Source organism: Sciurus carolinensis, chromosome 17 (genome assembly GCF_902686445.1).
Source record: "Sciurus carolinensis chromosome 17, mSciCar1.2, whole genome shotgun sequence".
Lineage (NCBI taxonomy): Eukaryota > Metazoa > Chordata > Mammalia > Rodentia > Sciuridae > Sciurus > Sciurus carolinensis.
In genome coordinates this window covers 2,770,131-2,792,130 of record NC_062229.1, presented here as the reverse complement: position 1 = coordinate 2,792,130, position 22,000 = coordinate 2,770,131, and the positions used below count along the sequence as shown (strand labels likewise).

General features: G+C 63.8%; 2 protein-coding genes across 4 annotated transcripts; one reads left to right on the top strand and one right to left on the bottom strand.

Moving 5' to 3' along the window:
• Positions 1–5,887: 5,887 nt before the first annotated feature.
• Positions 5,888–9,509, bottom strand: LOC124969580 (RNA-binding motif protein, X chromosome-like). The gene is made up of 3 exons (XM_047532607.1): positions 9,476–9,509; positions 6,867–7,166; positions 5,888–6,153 (listed from the first exon to the last, which is right to left on the bottom strand). Exons 1-3 carry the CDS (start codon positions 9,492–9,494, stop codon positions 6,041–6,043), a joined length of 432 nt encoding a protein of 143 aa, XP_047388563.1. The 5' UTR covers positions 9,495–9,509; the 3' UTR covers positions 5,888–6,040.
• Positions 7,084–21,449, top strand: Plin3 (perilipin 3). Of its 3 annotated transcripts, none has more exons than XM_047532573.1 (8): positions 7,084–7,166; positions 9,476–9,564; positions 11,186–11,384; positions 11,514–11,596; positions 14,619–14,916; positions 17,485–17,684; positions 18,777–18,905; positions 20,754–21,447. In XM_047532573.1, exons 2-8 carry the CDS (start codon positions 9,493–9,495, stop codon positions 21,093–21,095), a joined length of 1,323 nt encoding a protein of 440 aa, XP_047388529.1. In that variant the 5' UTR covers positions 7,084–7,166; positions 9,476–9,492; the 3' UTR covers positions 21,096–21,447. The 3 variants fall into 3 exon arrangements, with proteins under 3 accessions (XP_047388529.1, XP_047388530.1, XP_047388531.1); XM_047532574.1 differs by lacking the exon at positions 7,084–7,166 and adding an exon at positions 7,517–8,002 and having other exon boundaries at positions 20,754–21,449; XM_047532575.1 differs by lacking the exon at positions 7,084–7,166 and adding an exon at positions 8,071–8,222 and having other exon boundaries at positions 20,754–21,449.
• Positions 21,450–22,000: the final 551 nt, after the last annotated feature.

The following is a 22,000-nucleotide window of genomic DNA, read 5'->3' as shown; positions in this document are numbered from 1 at the left end:
CTGTCCTAGATGGACAGACGCCTTCGTTTCATTTGCTTGTCCTCGTGTGCGCTGCTGAGGACCCAACGCAGGGCCTCCCGCGGGCCAGGCAAGCGCTCGGCCACTGAGCCGCAGCCCACCCCCCAAAACACTCCCTCCGCCCTTCCCACTGCCCAGGGACGCGATGGCCTCAGGCAGGCAGCCGAGGCCCCAGGCGGGGTGAAGACCTTGGGCATGGTGGCACCTTCGCGGCCTGGACCTGCTCTTAGTGGCCTGGTTTACAGGGGGGCCGAGCTGGGGTGGCCACGGCTCAGGTCGGGACGCAGCTGGGAGTCCTTGGCTCCACCTCCCCTGGGCCCTGGCCTCCTTGCTGGGGGTCACGGGGCTGCTAGGAAGGCCACCGAGGGCGGCAGGGCCCAGAAGCACAGGGCCGCCATGCGGGGTCTCCACGGCGCCCGAGCTCACAGGTAACCCAGCCACACACCTGGTGGCGCATCCAGCCCGAGGGCCTGTCCGAGGAACGCGTCAGAGGCGACTCGGCCACCGCACCAACGTCAGCGAGCCCAGGGTCTGTGGACGGGCGGTCAGTGGCTGTGGACCCTGAGCCGCGCCTGCCGCTGACCTGAGCGCGCGGGTGACTCCACCCCTGAGGTGACAGTGGTCAGCGCCAGCCACATGCCGCCCGCCCTGCACTGTGGTGACCAGCCCAGCGGTGGCCGTCACGCCGGGCCATGCTCACCGCTGCGCGCGGTTCCTGGGCTGGGGACCGAGCCTCCTGGCCCCCAGCCTATCTCAAGGCAGGGTCTTGCCAGGTTGTCACCGTCCCCTCCACCACCCGAGCTGCTGCCCCTTTGCCCAGGCGTGGGCGACACAGCCGTCCATCTACAGATCTGTCTCCACACGGTGCTGCGGGTGGAACCGGAGCCTCCGGGAGCCCCGAGCGGGCGCGGAGCCCCACAGCCCCACGTGGCTGCTCTCACGGGATGTCTCTGTGGGCAGGGCTCCCGCCAGGGGCCACACTGCTGTGTCCTGGACCCTGCAGGGCGCTGACCACGTCCCCGGTCTCCACCCACTCCAGGGAGGAGAGCCCACCGTTGTGATGGCCACACACGTCCCCAGACGTGGCCAGGCGTCCCCAGGAGGTGGGGCAGGATGGCCCTGGTGGGAGCCAAGGCCTCGGCGGGCGGAGAACTGGTTCCGCTGTGGACCCTGGGCAGTTCCTGTCTCAGCCCAGCCCGTGTCGAGCGAAGGCTCGTCTGCCGTGCCTGCCGCTGGGCTGAGTGCCTGGTGCACAACAATGGCCGCTGCCCCAGCCGGAGGCTTCTGGAAGGTTCTGACCAGCTTTGCAGCCCCAGCCCCAGGTCCTGCCCCTTCCCACAGGCTGCCGCCCCTCCAGGCCCGAGACCTGGTGGCCCACAGGGCAGGTGGGCGTTGGGGACACTTCCTGTGTGGTAGCTGGGGGCCCCGCTGCACCAGCTGGGCCAACGGGACAGGGCAGCTGGGCGCCCCACTTCCTGCCTGCGGGGGCCGCCCGCCCCTTGCCCGCCCGGGACGCCCTCTGGGAGGAATCAAAGCCCCTGCACCAGCTGCAGCCCGGCTCCCCAGGGACACAGGATAGGTGGGGGGCCAGCAGCTGCCACCACAGGGCCGGCCCCCTGGGAATGTCCAACCCCGCCCACCACTGCCACCTCCGGCATTCCAGTCCCAAGGGGCGACCGCCTCCCCGCTGTCCAGAAGTGCCCCCCAGGAGGCAGGGTGGCTGTGAGGAGGGGCTCCGACTCTGGCCGAACCCTGCGGCCCGGGGCTCCCGATTTCCAGTAACTGTTTTGGGGGAGAGGCCGGTTGTCATGGCAACAGTCCCCCACCTCTGCCCGGGGACAAAGGGGCAGCTGGGTAAGCCAAGAACAGCCTGTTCCCTCCCCGCCAACGCCTGGCACTCACAGGGCCTGCCGAGCCGCTGGCCAGGCCGCCCGCCCTGAACAGGCTCCTCAGTGCCAGGGTGCTGGGGTGGCAGCGGCCCTGACGGATAGCTGGCAGGCCCTCGGGAGCTCCTTTCCCGGTCAGCTGCCTCTGGGCTTCCAGTGCCTTCTCTCAAGAGCTCTGCCCACTGCCACAGAGGGCCATTCACCCGAGGGCCAGGAGGTCCGCCACACCCGCTCAGAGCGGCTGCCGGGGGCAGGGCCAGGGGAGGTCTTCCTGCTGCCCGGGCCTCTGGCCTGGCCTGGGGTTACCTGAGCGCTGCCAGAGAGCCGGGCCAGCAGGACCCTCTTGGCCTGGAGGAGGCCGGGAGGAGAAGGGGGCCTCAGAGCTGCTCCCATCCCCCAAGCCCGCCAACGCCAGGCCCCTGGGGCAGCGGGCGGCTGGCGCCACCAGGCCCGGGAGGGCGGGCCGCCAGGCCTGCATGTTAAAAGACCCCGGCTTCCTGTGGGGAGCCCGGAACCCCTGTGTGTCCTGGTGGCCACAATGGTCAGGGCCCCCTGCAGCTGCAGCCACCTGGGGGGGGAGCCGGGACGAGGGCTGGGATGGCCCTGAGCTGAAGGAGGAACTTTTCAGGGTTTTCCTTGGAGTCTTCAGGACATCCTGTGTAAAAAGCAACCACTGTGCCCGCGGCGGGGGCCGTGCCTGTCATCCCAGCCACCTGGGAGGCTGAGGCAGGAGGATGGTGAGTTCAAAGCCAGCCTCAGCCACTTAGTGAGACCCTGTCTCAAAATAAAAAATAAAAAGGACTGGGATGTGGCTCAGTAGTAAAGCACCCCCAAACAAAGAACCCCCAAAAGTCTCCCCCAGGGCTGCAATCCCCGTCCAGCCTGAGCTCTGCCGCGTTTTGGGCTGACTCTGCAACCCTGTGCGGGGGGGCTCTGGGAGGGGAGGCCCCCAAACTCGCTCCTCTCTGGGGTCACTGCCTGGGGTGGCCCTCTGCCTGCACCAGCCAGTCCCATCCACTCTCCCTCACGGGCTCCCAGTCCCTCTCCTCAGGCCCTGCCCTCTGCAGACAGGCCCCACGCCACCTGCGGCTGCCCAGCCCTGCTGGTCCTGCACCTCCCAGGTCCCGGCCCCTCTTCCGAGACCTGGAGGCGCCTCCTGTGCTCTGTCCGTGGCTCCTAAGATGCACCAGGGTCCCGGCTTCCATCCCCGCCCTTCCCCAGCCGGGCACCCTCCTGTGAGCTGTGGTTTTCCAGGCTTTCCCAGGGGCCCCAGGTGCGGGCCACTGCCTGAAGGCAAGTCAGGTCTCCCTCTGCCCACAGCTGTGGCCGCCCCCTCCCTGGGGTCAAGCCCTCCAGGAGCCGCAGGCCCTCCCCGCCCCCTCTCGCGTTCCTCCAGCACATGGGGCTTGGTCCTTCCCCAGGGCCTTTGCCCGAGCCGTGACTGTCGCCTGGCCCAGAACACGCCCCCCAGGAGACCCTGGGCTCGATGCCTGCCCGCCCCGGGTCTCCCCTGCTTGGGACGGCTGGTCCCCTGACGCCTGCCCTCCCAGCTCTGCTTCCTTGGGCAGCTCACTGCCCGCCTAACCATGTGCTCTGAGCTCGCGCAGCATGGCGGCTCCAGGCACGTGGAGGAGCGGCCCGGCTGTGCCTGGAGGCACCAGCCTCTTCCTGCCTCTGCAGCTCCGCCACGTCTTGCCTTGAGGGCAGAGTGGAAGCAGGTGGGCTCCCTGTCCTCCTCCAGTCTCCAGGGTCCCTTGGAACCTTTACCCACAGGGCAGCCCAGGAGATCTCCCCAGTGCTCCCATCTGCCCTTGCCACTCCTGCTCTGGAACCTTCGGTGGCTCCCCAGTGCCCTCAGACTGGCTCCCTGATCCCTCCCTGCCCCCAGCCCCTTTCCCCACCCCATCCCTGCTTATTCCAGGTCTGGCTTAGATGCGGCCCCCTCCTGGAGCCCCACGGGACCACCCCCTTCACCTGGGCTGGCCCTCCCCGGGCTTCTGGGCGCCTGTGCACCCCCACCGGTCCCAGGCCCCTGAGGCCTCCGGGTCACCAGGGCCAATTCTTGCGTGACACACGGGCCCACAGTGTGCCTTCTCGTTTCTCTTAAAGTCAGGAGGAAGTGAGCCCGTTTTGTCACGTTCACCTCTGCCGACGCGGTTGTGAGGACAGCTTGATACCGTTTGAAGGGCCAGGCACGGTGGCGCACCCAGGTCGCCCAGACACAGGGGCTAGCGGGAGGACTGCTTGAGGATCGGCGGCTGAATGACTGCAGGGCCAGCCAATCACTGGCCGGCCTCACAGGCAGCAGGAGGAGCCTGATCCAGGGCTGGAAGGACAGAGGGAAGGGTCAGAGGGCAGACAGAAGGAACACCTGGGCTTGGGAGGGACCAGTCCGGGGCAGGTGCGCCACCTTGTGGCACAGCAGACCCCTGGCTGTCCCTTCTCCAGTCCAGCGGAGAGCTGGGCAGTGTTCAAAGCCCTCCTGGTGGAAATGAGCTTGCGGGGGGTCGTGGGGGGTGGAGAAGAGGAGATAACCTCAGAAACAAAAATCACAAAGAGAGACAACTCAGAGTTCAACCCTGATTTCTGGCTGTGTGATGCTGCATAAGTCACTCTGCCTCTCTGATCCTGTTTTTTCATTCAAAAAATCTGAGAGGATCAAACCGCTGAATAATGTAATGAAGTAGTTCTGGAAGCAGCGGCTATTTCTCACCTCCCACTCGGGGGCTGCAGGAGGCTGGGAGAGTCCAGGACGGGAGGTGTCCTTAGGGATCCTCCCTGAAGAGTAGGCTGGAGTAGAGGAGAGGACAGAGTAGATGTCACCCTTGGCACTAAGAAAAACAAGACGACTTTACCACAGTGCACGGCGGATTCTGAATCTTGGAGGAAGAATGAATGATTTCTGAGGGTAAGTATGTCCCAGTACTCCGTGGGACACACTCGGAGCTTGGAAATGTGCTCATCATTTGCCTGGAACTCAGGTGAACCGAGTCTCCTGCACTGTGTCTCCAGCCGAGTTTGAAGCAGTCTGCGGTGTAGACGAGGAGGGCCCGGGCAGGGGCAGCAGGACTGGAAGGGGGTTCTGGTCAGGAGACGGCCAGCCTCCCCTCTCCCACACCCACGCACGCGCAGGGGCAGTGTCCTGGACCAGTTCCACGGGACCCGAGTGGCAGGGAGGCTGGTCAGTGGGTGAGCTGCACCCTCGGCCCTGAACTGCCCACCTCCACGTGTGGCTCACTCCTTCACCCCTTTCCCACCACCCAAGGCCCAGTGCTACCCTGACATGGGGGAAGGACCACCATGGCCGTGTTTTCCAACTGGGTCACGGTCCCCTAGACCAGAGTGTTTGTTGGCTGGGAAGCCGAGGGCTCTCGGGCCTACCTCCACTGACCTTCAAGCTTGGAGACCTTGAATGAGCACTCCACCACTGAGCCTCCCTGCTTCCCTCACACCGCTCCCGCTCCCAGCCACCCCAGCTCCTCGCCTGCCCCAGGGCCTTTGCATGGCTACCCCTCTCCCAGGCCCCCCTTTCTTCCCGTCTCTCCAGGGTTCCTCCTTACCCGGCTCCTCGCTCCCCTGTCTGGAGAGGCCTCCCTTGACCAGCCTATCAACACTGCAATCAGCAATCTGCCCTGTGCCTCCTTCCAGGTAGGACTCACTATCACCTGACTCCTGATCAGGCCACAAGCTTATCCTGTTTATTGTCCTCTCTCCCACTAGCCCTGGGTGTCACAAGGGCTGGGCTTTTTATCTGTTTTGCTTCCTGTGCCCCCTGCCCGGCACAGAGGGCAGGAGTGTGGCTGAATGAAGGAGCAGGAAGGACCAGCAATCTCGCCCTGCTTCACTTGATTGCCGTCGTCACTGGGTGCTCACCCCGGCACGGGCCTAGCTGCAGGTGGAACTTAAGTGGAGACATTCTGAGGCTGAGGTGCGGCTCAGGGGTTAGCCTCGCCCCGGGCGCCACCCCAGCTCTGCAAGACAAGCAAGCAAAAACCAGTTTATTGGTGTCCCATGGTCACAAGGTGCCACTGGCCATTATATCAGGTGCTGCAGAATTCCAGAACATTCCCTCTTGACACCACAGATTGTGTCCTATTATACAATGCCACACAGACCTTGTCCGAAAAACTGCACCGTCACAGAGACCCACTTTCCACTGGCTCCTTCCGGAATGCACAATCGAGCGGAGGAGGAAAGCAGAGGGCTGGCCGGTCCATCGCCGCTGGGACTTCCTTGTTCCAACAGGTCTCTAAGAGGAGAGCACTCCGTCTCAAATTCCAGGGACCTTCGAATCTCTCCTCCTTTCAGGCAGGGCTGCCACCCCCTCCGCAGGGGTATCTACCTCCTGCCTAGTCCTGGGGCCATTTGAGATTAAGACCTTGGTTCACAGACCCGGTCCCAGTAAAGGGGACTGAACCCCAGGGGTGCGCTGCCCTTGAGCTACATCCCCAGACCTTTTTAACATTTTTCATTTTGAGACAGGATGTCACTGAGTTGTTGAGGGAAGTCACTGAAGCTGACCTGCAACTGAGACCCTCCTGCCTCAGCCTTCTCAGTCGCTAGGATTCAGGCCAGCACCACCGGCCAAGAGGATAAAGAACAGCTGGTGGGGGCGAGGGCGGAATCCAAGATTCAGGAAGGGGCTGATCTAGGAGTCAGAGAGCCTGGGGCCAGGGCCTGCACTGATCCTGGCTGACGGTCTCTGGGCCTCAGTTATCTCATTTGTAAAATGGGATGATAAAGGGACGACGCAGCTTTGGGCGAATTAAGAGGCTCCGTTGGGGTTGAGCAGGCAGAAAACCCCGAGGTTCAAGTTGCTCCTGCGGCTGCCACGGGCTTGGCCGCATCACCAGGGAGGAGGGCGTGGTCCCGACGGGCAGAGGACCTCACAAAACCAACGCTGGGGACCTCCGGGGAAATGGGGACCCGGAACCCCGGGGGTGCGCCGCGGGTGGCACTCACCGGCCCGAGCGGAGTTCGTCGAGTCCCCAGGTGAGGAGAGGGCGCCCCTTTCCGGGGTCCCGCGCGGCACCGGCGCGCCACCCTGCTGGGGGCAGGGCGGGGTCCTGCGGGACCCTCGAGGGGCGCCGCCGCCCGAGCTCCGCGGAGGGGCGGGGCGTGGCGGGGCGGGGCCGGCAGCCCCGCTCTGATTGGCCCTCGCGCCGCCCGCCCGCCCCGCCCCGCGGGTAAGCCCGCGCCCGGCCGCGGGCCGCGCAGAGCGGGTGGAGTGCTGGCCGCTGCGCCCGACGCCCGCGGACCGAGGTGAGACGCGGCCGGCCGGGCTGGGGGCGGGCCCGCGGGGCCTGGGCGCCCCAGGACGGGGGCGGGGGTGCGGGCCGGGCACCCCCTCCCCGCGGAACCCCAACTCCCGTAGCAGGCTGAGACCCCCAAGCTCCTCCAGCCCCGGGACGCCTGGGAGGCGCAGGAGCTCCCTGGTGTCCAGGGGGGGCTGAGTCCTCGCCCCGCCCCAGGTCGCCTCTGACTTTGAAAACGGGCTCTTGCAAACGCGGCGTCAGGCAAGTTCTGGGACGCCCGGGCCTCTGGCCCCCGGACTCCGCCCTCCTGCCGGGTCTCAGGGGCTCCGGGCTCGGGCGGCGATCGGGCGCCTCGCGAAGCCCCCTCCCTTGCGAAGGCTGTTGCCTCCTGGGCTGTCCTCCCACGCCCCGCTCCGCTGACGCTGGCGGAGCCGGGGTCTGGGGCAAATCCCGCCCCTTCCCCTGGGAGGGCGTGGCGCCGGGTTGCTGGAGTGCTGAAGGCCTTATCGGCGCCGGAGCTCTGGCTGTGCTAGGCCTGGGACCACGTCCTTTGGAATTTCCGAAGTCCACTCTTAAGCATGTCCAGGCGGCCGCTGACGGCCCTGTCTTTGGGCCAGGAGCTCCTCTGCCTTGGACTTAACTCGGTTTCTAAGATGAGGAAGTGGAGATTGGGAGTTGAAGTGTTGCAACAGCTCTAGCCAGCGTTCTGGCGGGCAGGACCCTGACCCCCAAGGCCGCAGTGGTGCTGACACGTGCAGTGGCCACCCTTGCTGGAACTAGTCCCAAGCGGGTTGAATGGAAGCGGGCGGGAGGAAGCAGCCCAGTCCTAAGCAGGACTTGAAGGTGAGAAGAACAGTGGGATTTAGCCCAAGCCCTCTGATGTGCCTCCAGCTAGGGGCTTTGTCACACAGGGCGGTTACTGGTGGGCTGTGTGAGAGCCACTGAGTGAGGCCGCCGGTGGGCAGAGACTGAGCGCCAGGGAAATGGTTATCCCAGATTCTCAGATGTAGCAGATGAGGCTCCCAGGGCCACTCCCCATTCCAAACTCAAGCTCTCTCAACTGGTGAGTTGCAAAGTCGGGGTTAGATGCAGATCTGAACTCCAGAACACCAGATCCACTCCAGAGCTCTTGGCTGGGTTCCACCTAGTCACACCAGCATGTCCTGGGGATCCAGGCTTTTAGGCAGGCGCTGCTTTTAAAGCCATTCTTCCCAAGGTCAGGGAAGAGGAATGCACTTTGTCCATGGTGTCAGAAACAACCTAGATGCCCAGTAGAGGGGATTACAGAAAAATAACACACAAACTGTGCAGTGGCTAAAAAACATCTTTAAGAGACCATAGGTGACTCCTCGCTGCCTAGGCAGAGCTGGGGCTCCTGGCCTCCCTCTGAGCAGTGTACTTGGACCCACCTGGGGCCCCTGTCCTCTCCTAACCTGACCTGACTGATCTGCATGGCCTCTCACTTTTTAAAAGCTCACCTTTTGTGGGGAATGCTGGGGATGAGCCAGGGCTCTACCTGGAGCACCAGCCCAGCCCTTGATGGGAGGCACTCTTATCTGCCTGGCTCAAAATTCAGGAGGCACCCTCCCCACCCAGGCCCCGCTACCTGATCCTCCCTCCTCCCTGAAAGGTAGCCACTGTTAATTTTCCTGTGTCTCTACATTTCTGTGCAAAGCAAGTGACACATTTTGCACTATTTAAAACCTCTTGTCTCTTAACGATACTCTTTAGCCACTGCACTGAGTATGTGCTTTACTTTTCTTTGACCCCCTTCCACTGGGCATGTAGGTTGTTTCTGATGTTATGCTGTGGCCGACACAGGCATGCATCCCTCTGGCCAGGTGGCGGAGCAGGTGTGGGGTCTTCCCTGAGGGGAGCTCTCTGGGTTAAAGAGAGAATGGTAGTTGAACCTGGCCGCTGTGGGCAGCTTGGCCTCTGCAGAGACTTTGGGCCAGACCTACCTCCCTGCACTAGGGGTGACACAGTGAACCTTGAAGGGGCTGCTTTCCAAGGTGTGGCCCACAGAACCCCGAGTCACCGCTACCCGGGAGCTGTGAGAAACACAGCCCGGCCGGGGTGCCGAAATGCTCGCACCTGCCTCAAACCCAAAAAGAAATTCAGAGTCCGGTCGGCCCCACCTTGGACCAGCTGACTGCTGACCGAGCCCGGCCCATTAAGGAGGCCACAGGTGACCCTTCTGCTTGCTACGACTAGGCAATGCTCTAAGTAATCACAGGGCAGGGCAGCTGGCGTGAGCCCTGTCCCCAGCTCCCCTGGGGGCTGGGACTTGCCCCTGACTGTCCCCTCTGATCACAGTGCCTGCTGCAGACAACATGTCTTCCAACGGCCCAGGGACAGAGGTGGAAGCTGACACCCAGGTGACTGCGGAAGAACCTGTGCAGCAGGTGAGGAGGCGGGGTGGGCGGGGCTCCTGCAGGTCAGGCGCTGCCTTTCTGAGTGGGCACGCCATTCCAGGAGTCCTGGGGACCCGGGACTCCAGAGGCTCCTGGGGGAGGGGCAGGTAGCTGCCGATGGTGCCCCTCCCCCAGCCGAACTGCCCTCATCCTGGAGGGTTCTCTTAGGGACCTCCCGGGAGGAAGCAGGTCCCTAATCCACCCCTGCCACCCCTCCTGGGCGTGCGTCCCCAGCCCAGGGTCTTAGCTGGTTTAAGAAGGCAGGTGGCGCAGCCGCCTTATCGGGGCACCGGGGTGGAACTTTCTTCCTCTGGATCCGCTCCTGCACGCTGCTTGGGCCCTAACCTGAAGGCCCCTTCCCCAAGAAGTCCCCTCAGCGTCCCCAGCCCGCCCCTCTTAGTGGTCGCTGACTCCGCTCTGTTTGTTCTTAGCACATGGGTCAGAGGTCAGCAGACGTCTGTAGAGGCCAGGTGGTAAATACAGCTCTGTGAGTTGTGAGCCCAGCCGCCCTTGTGGCCACACAGCAGCCACGGTGTCACATAAAGAGGCGTGGTGGTGTCCCCACAAAACTTTACGCATAAGGCCGTGCGGCACTGGGACTTTCCTTGGCCATCCGGTGTGATGCTCTGGCCCATGCCACACTGCGTGGACCTGAGGACCTGGCGCACAGTGACAGGTGCCAGACACAGGGACGCGCTGCAGGACCCACCCACAGGAGCTCCCTAGACTCTCAGATCCAGAGACCCGAGGCGACATGGCGGCAGCCAGGCTCTGAGGGGCGGGAGTAGCGTTGAGTGGGCGGAGCTTCTGCTTGGGGAGACGGAAGATTCTGGAGGTGGACGGTGGGGACAGCGGCACACAGTTGAACGTGCTTCCTGTCCCAGGACTGGGCACTTGAGATGATAAATAGCGGGGCATGGTGGCCAGCTATGGGGAAGCTCAGCAAGGACCAGCCTGGGCCTCAAAATAAAAACTAAAAAAGGGCTGGGGTGTAGCTCAGAGCACCCCGGTTCAACCTCCAAGGCCGCCAGGAAAATAAAATGAAATGGAAATGAACCCGTGCTCTTACCCGTACCTAGGGCGGCACTCCGAAGTGCTCGGCCTTCAGCCTCTTATGCTTCACCACGTCCCCCAAAGGCAGCCCTGACCGGCTGTGGTGGGTGGACCCGAGCCTGTGCTCGCAGGAGCCAGCGGGGAGACCACGCACAGGATCCGGGGCGGGACGCCGTCCAGCGGCGAGTTCAGAGACATGGGAGGGTCACTGTTTGCCAGGGGGTGAACAGGTCAGGTGGGCCGGCGTGGGCCTGTGGGCTGCAGTCCATGGAGGCCAGTCGTTGGCATCGCTCTGGGACAGGGGGACTGGGGGACAGTGGGCTCTCAGTCCGTGTCACTGCCTGGGCGTGGCTGGTTGAAGTCATGCTGAGCAGATCGGCCGGTGGAAGCACATAGCCGAGCCTCCCAGTCCGGGCTTGTGGGTCGCTGGACGCCAGGTGTGGAGGGCTGGGCTGTTGGCCAGTTTCAGTGTCCACGCGTGCAGGGCACCCTGGGGCCCCGGCTCTGTCCCCAGCCTCGTCACCCGGCCAGCCGGCCTGAGCTGCTTCTCGCCCTGTAGCCGAGCGTGGTGGCCCGGGTGGCCAGCATGCCCCTCATCAGCTCCACCTGCGACGTGGTGTCCGCCGCCTATGCCTCCACCAAGGAGAGCCACCCGCAGGTCAAGGCCGTCTGTGACGCGGCGGAGAAGAGCGTCAAGACCCTCACCGCAGCCGCGGTCAGTGGGGCCCAGCCCCTCCTGTCCAAGCTGGAACCCCAGAGTGAGTAACACCTGGAACGTCCACTCCCGTCCACTCCGGGTCCCCTCCCCGCAGACCACCCTGGTGACCCTGGGCCCTTCCCCAGGCCCCAGGACAGTGACAGTCGGTTTCTGTTTGTTCCTTCGGCAGTCGCGTCGGCCAGCGAGTATGCACACAGGGGCCTGGACAGACTGGAGCAGAGCCTGCCGGTCCTGCAGCAGCCCCCGGAGAAGGTAACGCTGCTACCCGCCGTGGAGCCCTGGGCCTGGACTGCGGGGTCCCGGCCGCCGGGGGAGTTTTCTCAACACCACCCGCACCTGGGCAGGACCCTGCGGCTCCTGCTTTGCCCAGAGCAAAAGTCACAGGGCTCCAGCTGCTCGGCCTCTGTCCTTCCTGGGGACTGTCGGCCCAGCGGGGCCAGGCAGTTTGGATCTGGGGGACGTAGCCGTGGAAGCTCTCGCCCTCGCGGAAGCTCCGTGCGGGAGGCAGGTGGAACGCACAGGCCCGTCTGGGTCCACCCCAGGATCTGCCACGCCTGTTCTGGGGGCAGGTGCCAGGCACTGAACTGGTGCTCCACCCCTGAGCCACACCCCAGCCCTTTTGTATTTTACTTAGAGTCGGGGTCTCGCTGAGTTGCTAGGCTGGCTTTGAACTTGCGGTCCTCCTGCCTCGGCCTCCAGTCACTGGGATGGCAGGCGTGGCCACCACGCCCGGCTCCCCTCTGCACGTTTTCAGGTCTCTGGTCCCCAGAGGCCTCCTGGTCCACTTAGAGAAGGTCCTCCTACCTCGCAGGTGGCAGCAGGCTTTCTCGGGGCGTCTGTCCTCTCTCTGCGTCCAGCGGGGGAACCGCCGGCCAGGCGCCCCGACAGCTCTGAGTGCGGCTCTTGCCACTGAGGAAATGAACTCGATTAATCGCTTGCTCAGTGACGGGGCTCGGTGGCTCTGCCCGCCGGCTGCGCGTGGGCTTCAGCTGGGCAGCTCTTCACAGCTGTGATTAGGTGCCGCCCCCAGCCCCCCGGACACAGCGTGGAGCTCTGCAGACCCCTGGTCCGCAGCCGCCACCAGCACCTTGAGACGTCCATCCCCAGAGACCCCGCGTGCCCCCGAGGTCGGCCACTCCCCTTCCCGCCAGGCACCCGCCCCGCACCTCGACCGGTCTCTGGACCCCTGTCCTGCGCTCTCCCGTCACTGGCCACACACCGTGTCCTGTGTGTCTGGCTCTCGTTGAGCACCAGGTCCTCAGGCCCATCCACGCTGCAGCGTGTCACCTTGCTCCTGCTGGTGGCCATGTGACGCCCCAGGTGTGTGCGCCACGCCGTCCCTTTGTCCATCACGGGCACACGGGACATTTCCACCTTGGTTGTCGGAATCAGGCTGCTGGGAACACGTGCTCAGGACTCACCGTGTTAAATGCTCTAAGTTCTGGTAAAACGCATACCGTGAACTGCCGTCGGCACGGAGCAGTCACAGGGCTGTGCAGCGTCCCCACCGCCACCTCTAGGGCTTCCATGTCCCCCACGCTGCAGCCCCACCCCGCACACCAGTCCCCTGGCTACACCTGCTGCTTCCTAACCCTGTGGCTCTGAGACTCCAGGGGTCCTGGGTGGGCCTGCAGCGTCACTGAGTGCTGTGTCGTGGGGCCCGTGCACCTAGAGCCCGGCTTGCTGTCCTTCCTCGAGGCCAGGTGACACTCTGCTGTGTGCCAGGTCCCCCTCTTCTCACCGTCCTTCTGTGGATGGCGTCTGGTTGTCGCCCCTCCTGGTCTTACGTGGACGTGGGCAATTGGGTACAGTCACATTTGTTTTCGAAAAACTTTGGACAGCTAGGCACAGTGGTCTCGCCTGTCATCCCAGCGCTTGGGAGGCTGAGGCAGGAGGATCTTGAGTACAAAGCCAGCCTCAGCAATTTAGCGAGGCGCCAAGCAACTCAGGGAGACCCCGTCTCTAAATAAAGTACAGAACAGGGCGGGGACGTGGCTCAGTGGTCGAGTGCCCCTGGGTTCGGATAGCCTGACCCCTGGCGGCTGCCCTCGTCCCGCCACTGGGACAGGAGCGCAGACCCCCTGGTTGCTCCTCTGTCCACCTTGGTGCACGCCAGAGGCCCCCCGGGCACTTCTGCCTGGTTGGGTCTTCCCTGGAGCCAGCCTCCTCCCCAGCCTCCAGAGGCTCTCTACTGTGACCACCTGTGTGTCCGTGCAGTCCATTCCTCTGCTACTGCTGAGCACCTGCTGTATACAGACACTGTGCCCAGGGCACACTCCACCTCACTGTGGCCTGGGGCAAGGCCACCCTGGAAGAGCACAGCAGGCGTCCGACCCCTCCTGCTCCCCAAAGGCCCTGCGCAGCCACGGCCTGTGGGACAGGGAAGCTGCCGGGCCTCAGAGCCTGGCAGACTCCCAGGACCTGTCCAGGGCTCGGCTGCAGCGGCAGCCCCGTGGCGCCCCTGGGCCCGCATTCCTTCTGTTTATAGAAGGATGCGCACGGCCAAGCTCTCCAAGGCCGTCCGGCAGAGCAGCTGCTCCGCTGCCCACGTGGTGAGGGGCAGCGCTCTCCCCGCTCTGGGCCCCACGAGGTGGATTTTCCTCTGGGAGGAGGTGACTTTCCCAGGGTCCGTGGGGCAGGTGGTGGCCGGTGCTGGGCCAGCCTGAGAACTGTGCTCAGGCCGTACAGTGCCGAGGCTAGACCTCCCCGTCAAGTGCTCCCTAGAACGCCCGAGCACCCCCGCACGGGGCTGGGCCAGGGGCAGCCACGGGTGGCACGCGCTGGCTGTGGTTTCTAACCGCGGCAGGCCCTCTGCATGAACGGCAGGTCCTGGGCCACGCTTGCCCAACACGTTGGAGCCCCGGTTCCCCAGCCCCTCGACTGACAAGGGACCACCGCCCAGTTTCTAATCAGATGTCAGCCAACTGCAGCCCAAGGGCCAGGTTTTATTGGAAGGCGGCCACGCCTGCTCAGTCACACACCCGCGACTGCCTTCTCTGTACAAGGGCAGAGTCGAGGAGGCCGCAGAGGCCGCTGCCCGGGCCCCAGGGAGGGTGGCTGGCTGCAGGGCTGGAGCGAGGCTGTCCTCCGCATAGGCAGCCTGGCCACGCCTGGCCTCCTGCTGGTGGGGGCAGCTGGCCTCCGGAGTGTGGATCTTGATGTGTCAGCACAGGGTCCAGAGCCCCGGGCACGCCACGCCTGCCCAGTCACTCCAGGGAGGCGAGGGGCTTGAGGAGCTGGGGACAGGAGACCCTGATGGTGGCCTGTCTTGTAGGTCCTGGCAGAGACCAAGGAACTCCTGGCGTCCAGGGTTTCCGGTGCCCGGGAAATGGTGTCTGACACCGTGTCCAGTGCCAAGGATGCTGTGACCACCCGAGTGACGGGGGCGGTGGACATGACCTGTGGGGCAGTGCAGAGCGGCGTGGACTTGACCAAGTCGATGGTGACCAGTGGTGTCCACTCGGTCATGGGCTCCCGCGTGGGACAGATGGTGATGAGCGGGGTGGACACGGTGCTGGGCAGGTCAGAAGCGTGGATGGACAACCACCTGCCCATGACGAATGACGAGCTGGGTGAGTGTGGCGTGTGGCCGGGGACCCTCTGCACCTCTCCTTGGTCAGCTGGAGTCTGTCACCTGCTGCCCCGGCTCACCTCTGCCTTCCCTGTAGCAGCCACCAGAGGGCAGTGTGAGCATCCAAGTCAAGCTGCCCTCTGCCCACAGCCCTCTGTGGCTCCCGCCTCCCTTGGGGTCAAAACTCAAGTCGTCCCCAGCGCTCAGGGCCTGCTCCGCCCCCTGCCTCCACCTCCTCCCCCGCTGCGCTGCGGGTCTGCTCCCCTGCTTCGCTCCCCCGCCACAGGCTCCCCAGCTTTACCTCCCCGGCGCCCTGGCCTGCCCACTTTTGCCCTCCAACCCGACCTCGGTGTGCCCAGACTAGTTCCGTGAGGGCACGGTTTCGGTCGGCTGAATTCCCAGAGCCTGGCGTACCGTCGGCCCTCAGCGGACAGTTTTGATTTGTTCTTCGGTGCTGGGGAGGAGCCAGGGTCTCGTTCGTGCCAGGCAAGTGCTGGCCAGCAGGGAAACGGCAGAGAGGAGGCTGGTTTCGTTTGGTTGGTTTGGGTTTCGTTTTTTGGATGCCAGGAGCGCTTAACTGCTGAGCCGCATCCCCAGCACTATTTTTAAATTTTGAGACAGGGTCTTGCCAATTTGCTCAGGCTGGCCTTGGACTAGGGAGGCTCCTGCCCCTCGGCCTCCCGGGCTGCTGGGATCACAGGCATGGCCACTGCAAGGCTGTTTTAAGGGGGTTTTCTTCGTGGTGCTGGGTGGAGCCCAGGGCCTCAGGCAGGCCAGGCAAGCGCTCTGCTCCTGGGCTGCGTCCCCTGAGATGGGCACCCGGGAGTGCCAGGCCCTGCTTGGACTTGGGGACAGTGCCCACCTCTGGCTGGGGAGGGGAGTATGAGTGCCCCCTGCAGGTAGGAGGCGGGAGCTGCCAGAGCAGGTGCTCAGCACCGTGTCCCGTGGTGGCCTGGGCAGGAGGGGCAGCATGCTGGCTGGGGAAGGTCGTGGTGGGGGGCAACCCTTCCTCCAGACAGGCTGCTGCCCTGCTGCCTGTGGGTGGCCCACACACTTGGCCGTTTTCTTTTTCACGTGTATTTAGTGTTCACACTCACACACACGTGTGCATATGAATACGTGTCCCCAGAGCTAGGGAGTGGACCCGGGGCTGTACCACTGAGCTGCACCCCAACCCTGTTTGCATTTTCATTTGAGACTCGGTCTCTCTGAGTTGCCCAGGCTGGCCCTGAACTTGCGATCCTCCTGCCTCAGCCTCCCCAGTCCCTGGGATGTCAGGTGTGGCCCCACAACACTGTCAGTCCTATGGACATGAGGAGATGGTGGACGTGGCCACACGTTCTCTACCCTTTTCCCCATGCAGGCCGGTTCAGATGCCAGACAGGAGAGTAAACTCAGGCTTTCTGGCAGAATCTCATCTCCACAGACCCGGAGGTGGGAGACATTTGCCTAAAGGATTACACGCTGTTCTCAACTGGGTGGTGACGTGTGCCTGTCATCCCACATCAAAACTGGCTCACTAGCTAATTAAGTGTGAGCAGCTTTGTGGCCACACCTAGAGCCCAGCGTCCACTGAAGTGCTCGGCCTTGCCGTCACCGTGTGGGAGTGTCTGGAGACGGCAGATAGGCGGGTGCAGGTGACTGTGATCAAGAACATGGGGTGCAGCCGGGTGCTGTGGCCACACCCGTATGCTGGAGGCTGAGGCAGGAGGATGGCAAGTTGGAGGCCAGCCTGGGCAACTCAGTGAGACCCTGTCTCAAAATGAAATGAAAAAGGCTGGGGGTGCGGCTCAGTGGAGGAGCACCCTGGGTTCCCTCTCCACCCTTCCTCAAAGGACGTGGAGCTGCAGGACCAAGCTTCACCAGGCTTGCCACTTCTCAGCTGTGTGTCCTTGGACCACTTGCTTAGCCTCTCTGAGCCCCTTTTTCTTTATCTACCTGCAAAAATAGGATAATGGAGTTGTTAAAGTTGTTAAAATCTAAGGCTCATTCGTGTAAAGCACGTGCCGAGGGTGGGCCACTGTTAACACACACTCCTATGGACCAGCCGACTGTTTTCTGTAAAGAGCCACATGACGGATATTTCGGGCCAGTCATGGACTCCAGAGCGTGGTCCCATGTGCGTGGATTGAACCCGCAGCTCAAAGATATTGGAACACACCTTTGCGTTTGTACCATAAAGGCGCACCTATTTTTCTTGTCATTGTTCTCGGAACGACTGCCCCTGGCCCGTCAGCGGACATGTACGTAGGATCAGGGCAGAGGCCGCGCTATGCTGGACCGAGCCTCCAAGGTTTGGTGGCCCGGGTCCTGGATCCCGAGTGGCTGTGGTAGCGCCGCGACTCCCCACGCGTTGGGGCGTCCTAGGAAATCAGAGGCAGGCAGGGCCGCCCAGGCGCATCTTCGGCCTCTTAGTCCTGGGGTTTGCTCCTTCACCCCCGTGCGCAGGTGGGGATGGAGGCCGAGCCCCTCCTCCCCGGGCCTGGCCGCGCTGGCACTGGGGGCAGTGCCGGCCTTGGTCTGCGCCCCAGGCTGCGCGCCCCGCCTCACCCAGGCCCCTCTCCCGCAGCGCGCATCGCCACGTCCCTGGAGGGCTTCGACGGGGCCTCAGTGCAGCAGCAGCGGCAGGAGCAGAGCTACTTCGTGCGCCTGGGCTCGCTGTCAGAGCGCCTGCGCCAGCACGCCTACCAGCACTCCCTGGCCAAGCTGCGCGGCACCAGGCAGAGGGCCCAGGAGGCCCTGCAGCAGCTGGCGCAGGCGCTCAGCCTGGTGAGCAGCGGGCGCGGGGCGGGGCGCGGCGGGCGCGGGGCGGGGCGACAGCGCGGCGTCCGTGGCGGGCTCTTCCCGGCCCTCCTTGGCTTCAGGTGCCTTTCACTTGGTCCCTCTGGGGATCTGTCCTGATCTCCTCTTGGGAGGTCACGGGTCCTGTTGGGTCAGGGTCTGCCAGGTGTCTTGCTCCCCTCTTTCTTCACCTCCCATCTCCAAACTCAGCCCCATCTCGAGGTCCGGGTTTCGGGACTTAAGCGTGCGACTTTGGGGGAGACAGTGCAGGCGTAGCGGGGCTGGAGCTGGACCTCAGCGCTCCTCCTCCAGCTGGCTGGCCAAGGGCTCTCTCCTGGCTCCAGCCTGGGAGTCCTGGGTACCCGGAGCGCAGAGGCCACAGTGCACGTGCTGTTCAGCAGTTCCCAGGCTGCAGTGGGTGGAGCTTAGCGGGAGGGTACTTCCCTAGGTCCCGCGAGGTCCTGGGGCCGCCCCAGCATGGAGGGACAAAATCAGGTGAGGCATGATGTGGACACAAAGTGGCCTTCATTTCTGTCTAGTGCCGGGGATGGCACCCAGGGCCTCACGCAGCATGGCGTGACCCTGAGCCCTCATCCAGGTGCACAGTCCAGACCCCCAGCCGCCCACACCGCAGCCACCAGCCCTCAGCCCGGCTGCCATCATGCTGCTTCTGTCCCCAGCTCTGGACTCCAGGGACCTCCTGGGGTGGACCCTGCATGTCCTTTTGTGACTGGTTCCACCAAGTCCCCCCACTCTGTGCCAGCCGTCACACTGTCCCTCCTTATGACCTTTGTATGCCCCAAACCCCGTCACGTGGCCAGGTCTGGCTGCAAGGGGAAGAGGGACTCCGTGGGTCGGGGTCGCCCAGAGCATGAGAGGCCACTTTCTCCGCTGCCCTTGACCACACGGGCACAAGGGCGTCGGTGCTCCAGCTGAAGCCCAGGAAGCCCCTGTAGCCGTAGAAACGGTCTTGGACGTCCCCTCTCCAGACCATCTATAAGTCAGATGGGAGCAGGAGGGTCCGGGCCTCAGAGCTGGGCTGGGGCGGTGGCCGCGTCCTCCCCTCACTCTCTCCTGCAGATGGAGACCGTCAGGCAGGGCGTGGACCAGAAGCTGGTGGAGGGCCAGCAGAAGCTGCACCAGATGTGGCTCAGCTGGGACCAGAAGGAGCCGCAACCGCAGGGCGCACAGGACCCGGCCAAGCCAGAGGTACCGCGGGCTGCCTGGGCTCCGGGGCCAGGTCCACTCCGGGCCACGCTCGTGTCCCTGCCTGTAAACGCACGTGGGGCCTTGAGCTCGGGTGTGTGTGCTCACGCCTGTGAGCTGTCCCTGTGTCACCAGCAGGAGCCAGGTGATACGCTGCAGCCTGGACGGGCCTGAGGGCCTCGTGCTCAGAGCCAGACACACGGGCCACACGGGAGCCACTCCAGGGCAGGAGGTCCAGAGGCAGGGGCAGGGCTGCTCCGGTACGGGCTTCCTTTAGAGGGGGGATTGGAGGCAGTGGTCACACGTCAGTAGACCAGAGCAGCGAGGTGCCCCCGCGGGACGTGCTCTGTAGGCGTCCAAAGGACGAGACAAGTCGAGCCGTAAAGCGCGCTGGGAGCCCGGAAGTGAACGGCCAGCGCTGCTAGGAACACAGACTTCAGCACAGACCACCCACGGCTGTCCCCGGCCCAGAGCCAAACACGGCACAGAAATGGTCTGACAAGGAAGCAGAGCTCCTTCTCCAGGTCCAAGTCCAGAGCCCCACCTGCCCAGGCCACGGGCAGAGTCCACCTGGCCGCTCCTGTCTCTCCCGCCAGGTGGCTTTTCAGTGACCCGGTCGAACAGTTCTCTTGGTGGCTTGCAACTTCCTGCCTAGAAGGTTCTTCCAGGGCTTCTCTGCCCAGCATTTACAACAAACAGGTGGAGATGTAGTGGGTGCAGCTCCGATCACGCCTGTCGAGAGCGGGCAGTGACGCGTGTTCTAGTGGACCCACCCAGCTCCGCAGCCACCACCACGGTCTGGTCTCACCATATTCCGTCACCCCAGGAGGTGACCTGTCCCCATGAGCAGTGACCTCTCCTCCCCAGCCCAGCACTCACAAGCCCACGTCCCGCCCTGGGTCACACGCTGTGGCCTGTGTGTGCCTCTCGCTGAGCACCACGTCCGTCCACGCTGCAGCTGTGCCGCCTCGCTCCTGCTGGTGGCCAAGGACACGCCGGGCGTGCGTGGCCAGGCTGTATCCCTCGCTCCTGCAGCTGGTGGAAACTGGGCTGGGCTCCCCGTGGGCAGGGCCCTGGGAGCCACTTACACTTGTCCCTGGGTCCCTGGGCTGGTCCTGGACCCCACAGACACCCAGAGCCTCGGTGTTCCAGGCGTTTCCGAGACAGCGCTGAGTGGCTGGGACGCACGCCTCGGGACACGGACCCCGCGGTGTCGTGGGGTGGCTGAGAGTAGAGCAGGGGTGTGTCCCGCCTTGGATGGTGGACTCTGAGCCAGGAGCCCGCGTCCCAGGCCGGGCGTGAGCACGGAGCTGCTGGCCCTGGGGTCCTTCCTCCCGTCACCTCTTGCTGTCCTGCTTGCTTGTGCACCGGGGACGGACCAGGCCCTGCACGTGCCAGGCAAGCGCTCTGACCGCGCCCCAGCCCGCCTCCCGTCCACGTTGCCGGGCACATGCCCCCACCCGAGGGCAGCGCTACACACCAGGAGACTCTGGGCTGGAGCCACCTTGACCCCTGCTCCCCACCCGGCTGCCCCGCCGTGCAAAGCACACAGGCTCTTTTTCGGTTTCGGGGCTGGAGATTGGATCCCGTGTCGCTCCGCCTTTTATCTTATTTATTGGGCCTGGGAATTGAACCCAGGGCCCTTAACTACTGAGCCCCGTCCGCAGCCCTTTTTGTTATATTTTGAGAGGGAGTCTCCCTAAGCCCTTAGGGCCTCACTAGGTTGTTCAGGCTGGCCTCCACCTGGAGATCCTCCTGCCTCCTGCCTCCGCCTCCCCAGTTATGGCAGTAGGTGTGTGCCCTTGTGCCCAGGCAGCAAACCGTCCTGATGGCCGCACGGTCCCCCCCCAGCAGGTGGAGCTGCAGGCACTCGCCATGTTCCGGGGCATCACCCAGCAGCTGCAGACCACCTGCACCTCCCTGGGGTCCAGCATCCAGGGGCTGCCCGCGCACGTGAAGGACCAGGCGCAGCAGGCCCGCCGCCAGGTGGAGGCGCTGCAGGCCACCTTTTCCAGCGTCCACTCCTTTCAGGACCTGTCCGGCAGCATCCTGACGCAGAGCCGCGAGCAGGTCACCAAGGCCCGAGAGGCCCTGGACCACATGGTGGAGTACGTGGCCCAGAATGCCCCCATCACGTGGCTCGTGGGGCCCTTCGCCCCTGGGGTCACTGAGAAAGCCCCGGAGGGGAAGTAGGGAGGAGCGGGCACCTCCCTTCCAGGGCCGCCGCCCCGTGGCCACCATCAAGCCTCCTGCCATGGTTGATGTTTCCAGTGAAAAAATTTTTCTAGAAAGTTCCAAAGCATTTTTTCTCTTTTTAAGAATCCAGGAAGGGCTGGGGAGATGGCTCAGTCGGTAGAGTGCTTGCCTCGCAAGCACACGGCCCTGGGTTCAATCCCCAGCACCGCAAAAAAAGAAAAAAAATTAAAAAAAAAATAAAATAAACAAGAATCCGGGATATAGCTGTTATATTGTACTTGCTTTCCTGCATCGAGGCCCCGGGTACTGGGCATTTGTAAGTGGACTTGGACCCCTGGTCCAAGAAGCTGGCCTCCCCGGCGTCGGGGGCAGCCGAGCTCCTGTTCTGGGTTGGAAGGGGGCCGAGCCCAGCAGCGCCTGTTTGTTTACCCCGCGTTCCACCCGCAATAAACACTGCCCGAGACCAGGGACTGACTGTGTCCCTGCTGCAGAAACCAAGGCCCTAGGCTGGTGGTCTGTGTGTCTGTCCATCGTCTGCCCCTGGGACGCAGCCCCGGGCCTCACCTGCGCTGGGCAGCGGCTCTACCGCTGAGCTGCACCTGAGCCCTTTTTCTGGTTTTTTTTGGCGGTAGATGAACACGATGCCTTTATTTTGCTTATTTATTTTCATGTGGTGCCGAGGATGGAACCCAGCGCCTCCCACATGCTAGGCAGGCGCTCCAACACTGAGCCCCAGCCCAGCCCCCAGCCCGGGTCATTTTTAAATAACAGAAATTTATCACTCCTACTTCTGAGAAGGGGAAACCAGCGGATCCGGTGCCCAGTGCGGCCCGATCTCTTAGATGAGGACTTTTTTGCTTTTTTTTTTTCCCCCCTTTTGGTACCAGGGTTTGAACCCAGAG

What these genes read in the sequence shown, in the direction of transcription:
- Plin3 (XM_047532574.1), top strand. Translation starts at nt 9,493, where the DNA reads ATGTCTTCCAACGGCCCAGGGACAGAGGTGGAAGCTGACACCCAGGTG. An exon ending in TGCAGCAGCCCCCGGAGAAG is followed by an intron (nt 11,597 to 14,618) that starts GTAACGCTGCTA and finishes CCTGTCTTGTAG; the next exon opens with GTCCTGGCAGAGACCAAGGA. An exon ending in AGGACCCGGCCAAGCCAGAG is followed by an intron (nt 18,906 to 20,753) that starts GTACCGCGGGCT and finishes GTCCCCCCCCAG; the next exon opens with CAGGTGGAGCTGCAGGCACT.
- LOC124969580 (XM_047532607.1), bottom strand. An exon ending in GACGAACTCCGCTCGGGCCG is followed by an intron (nt 6,154 to 6,866) that starts GTGAGTGCCACC and finishes CTCTCCTCTTAG; the next exon opens with AGACCTGTTGGAACAAGGAA.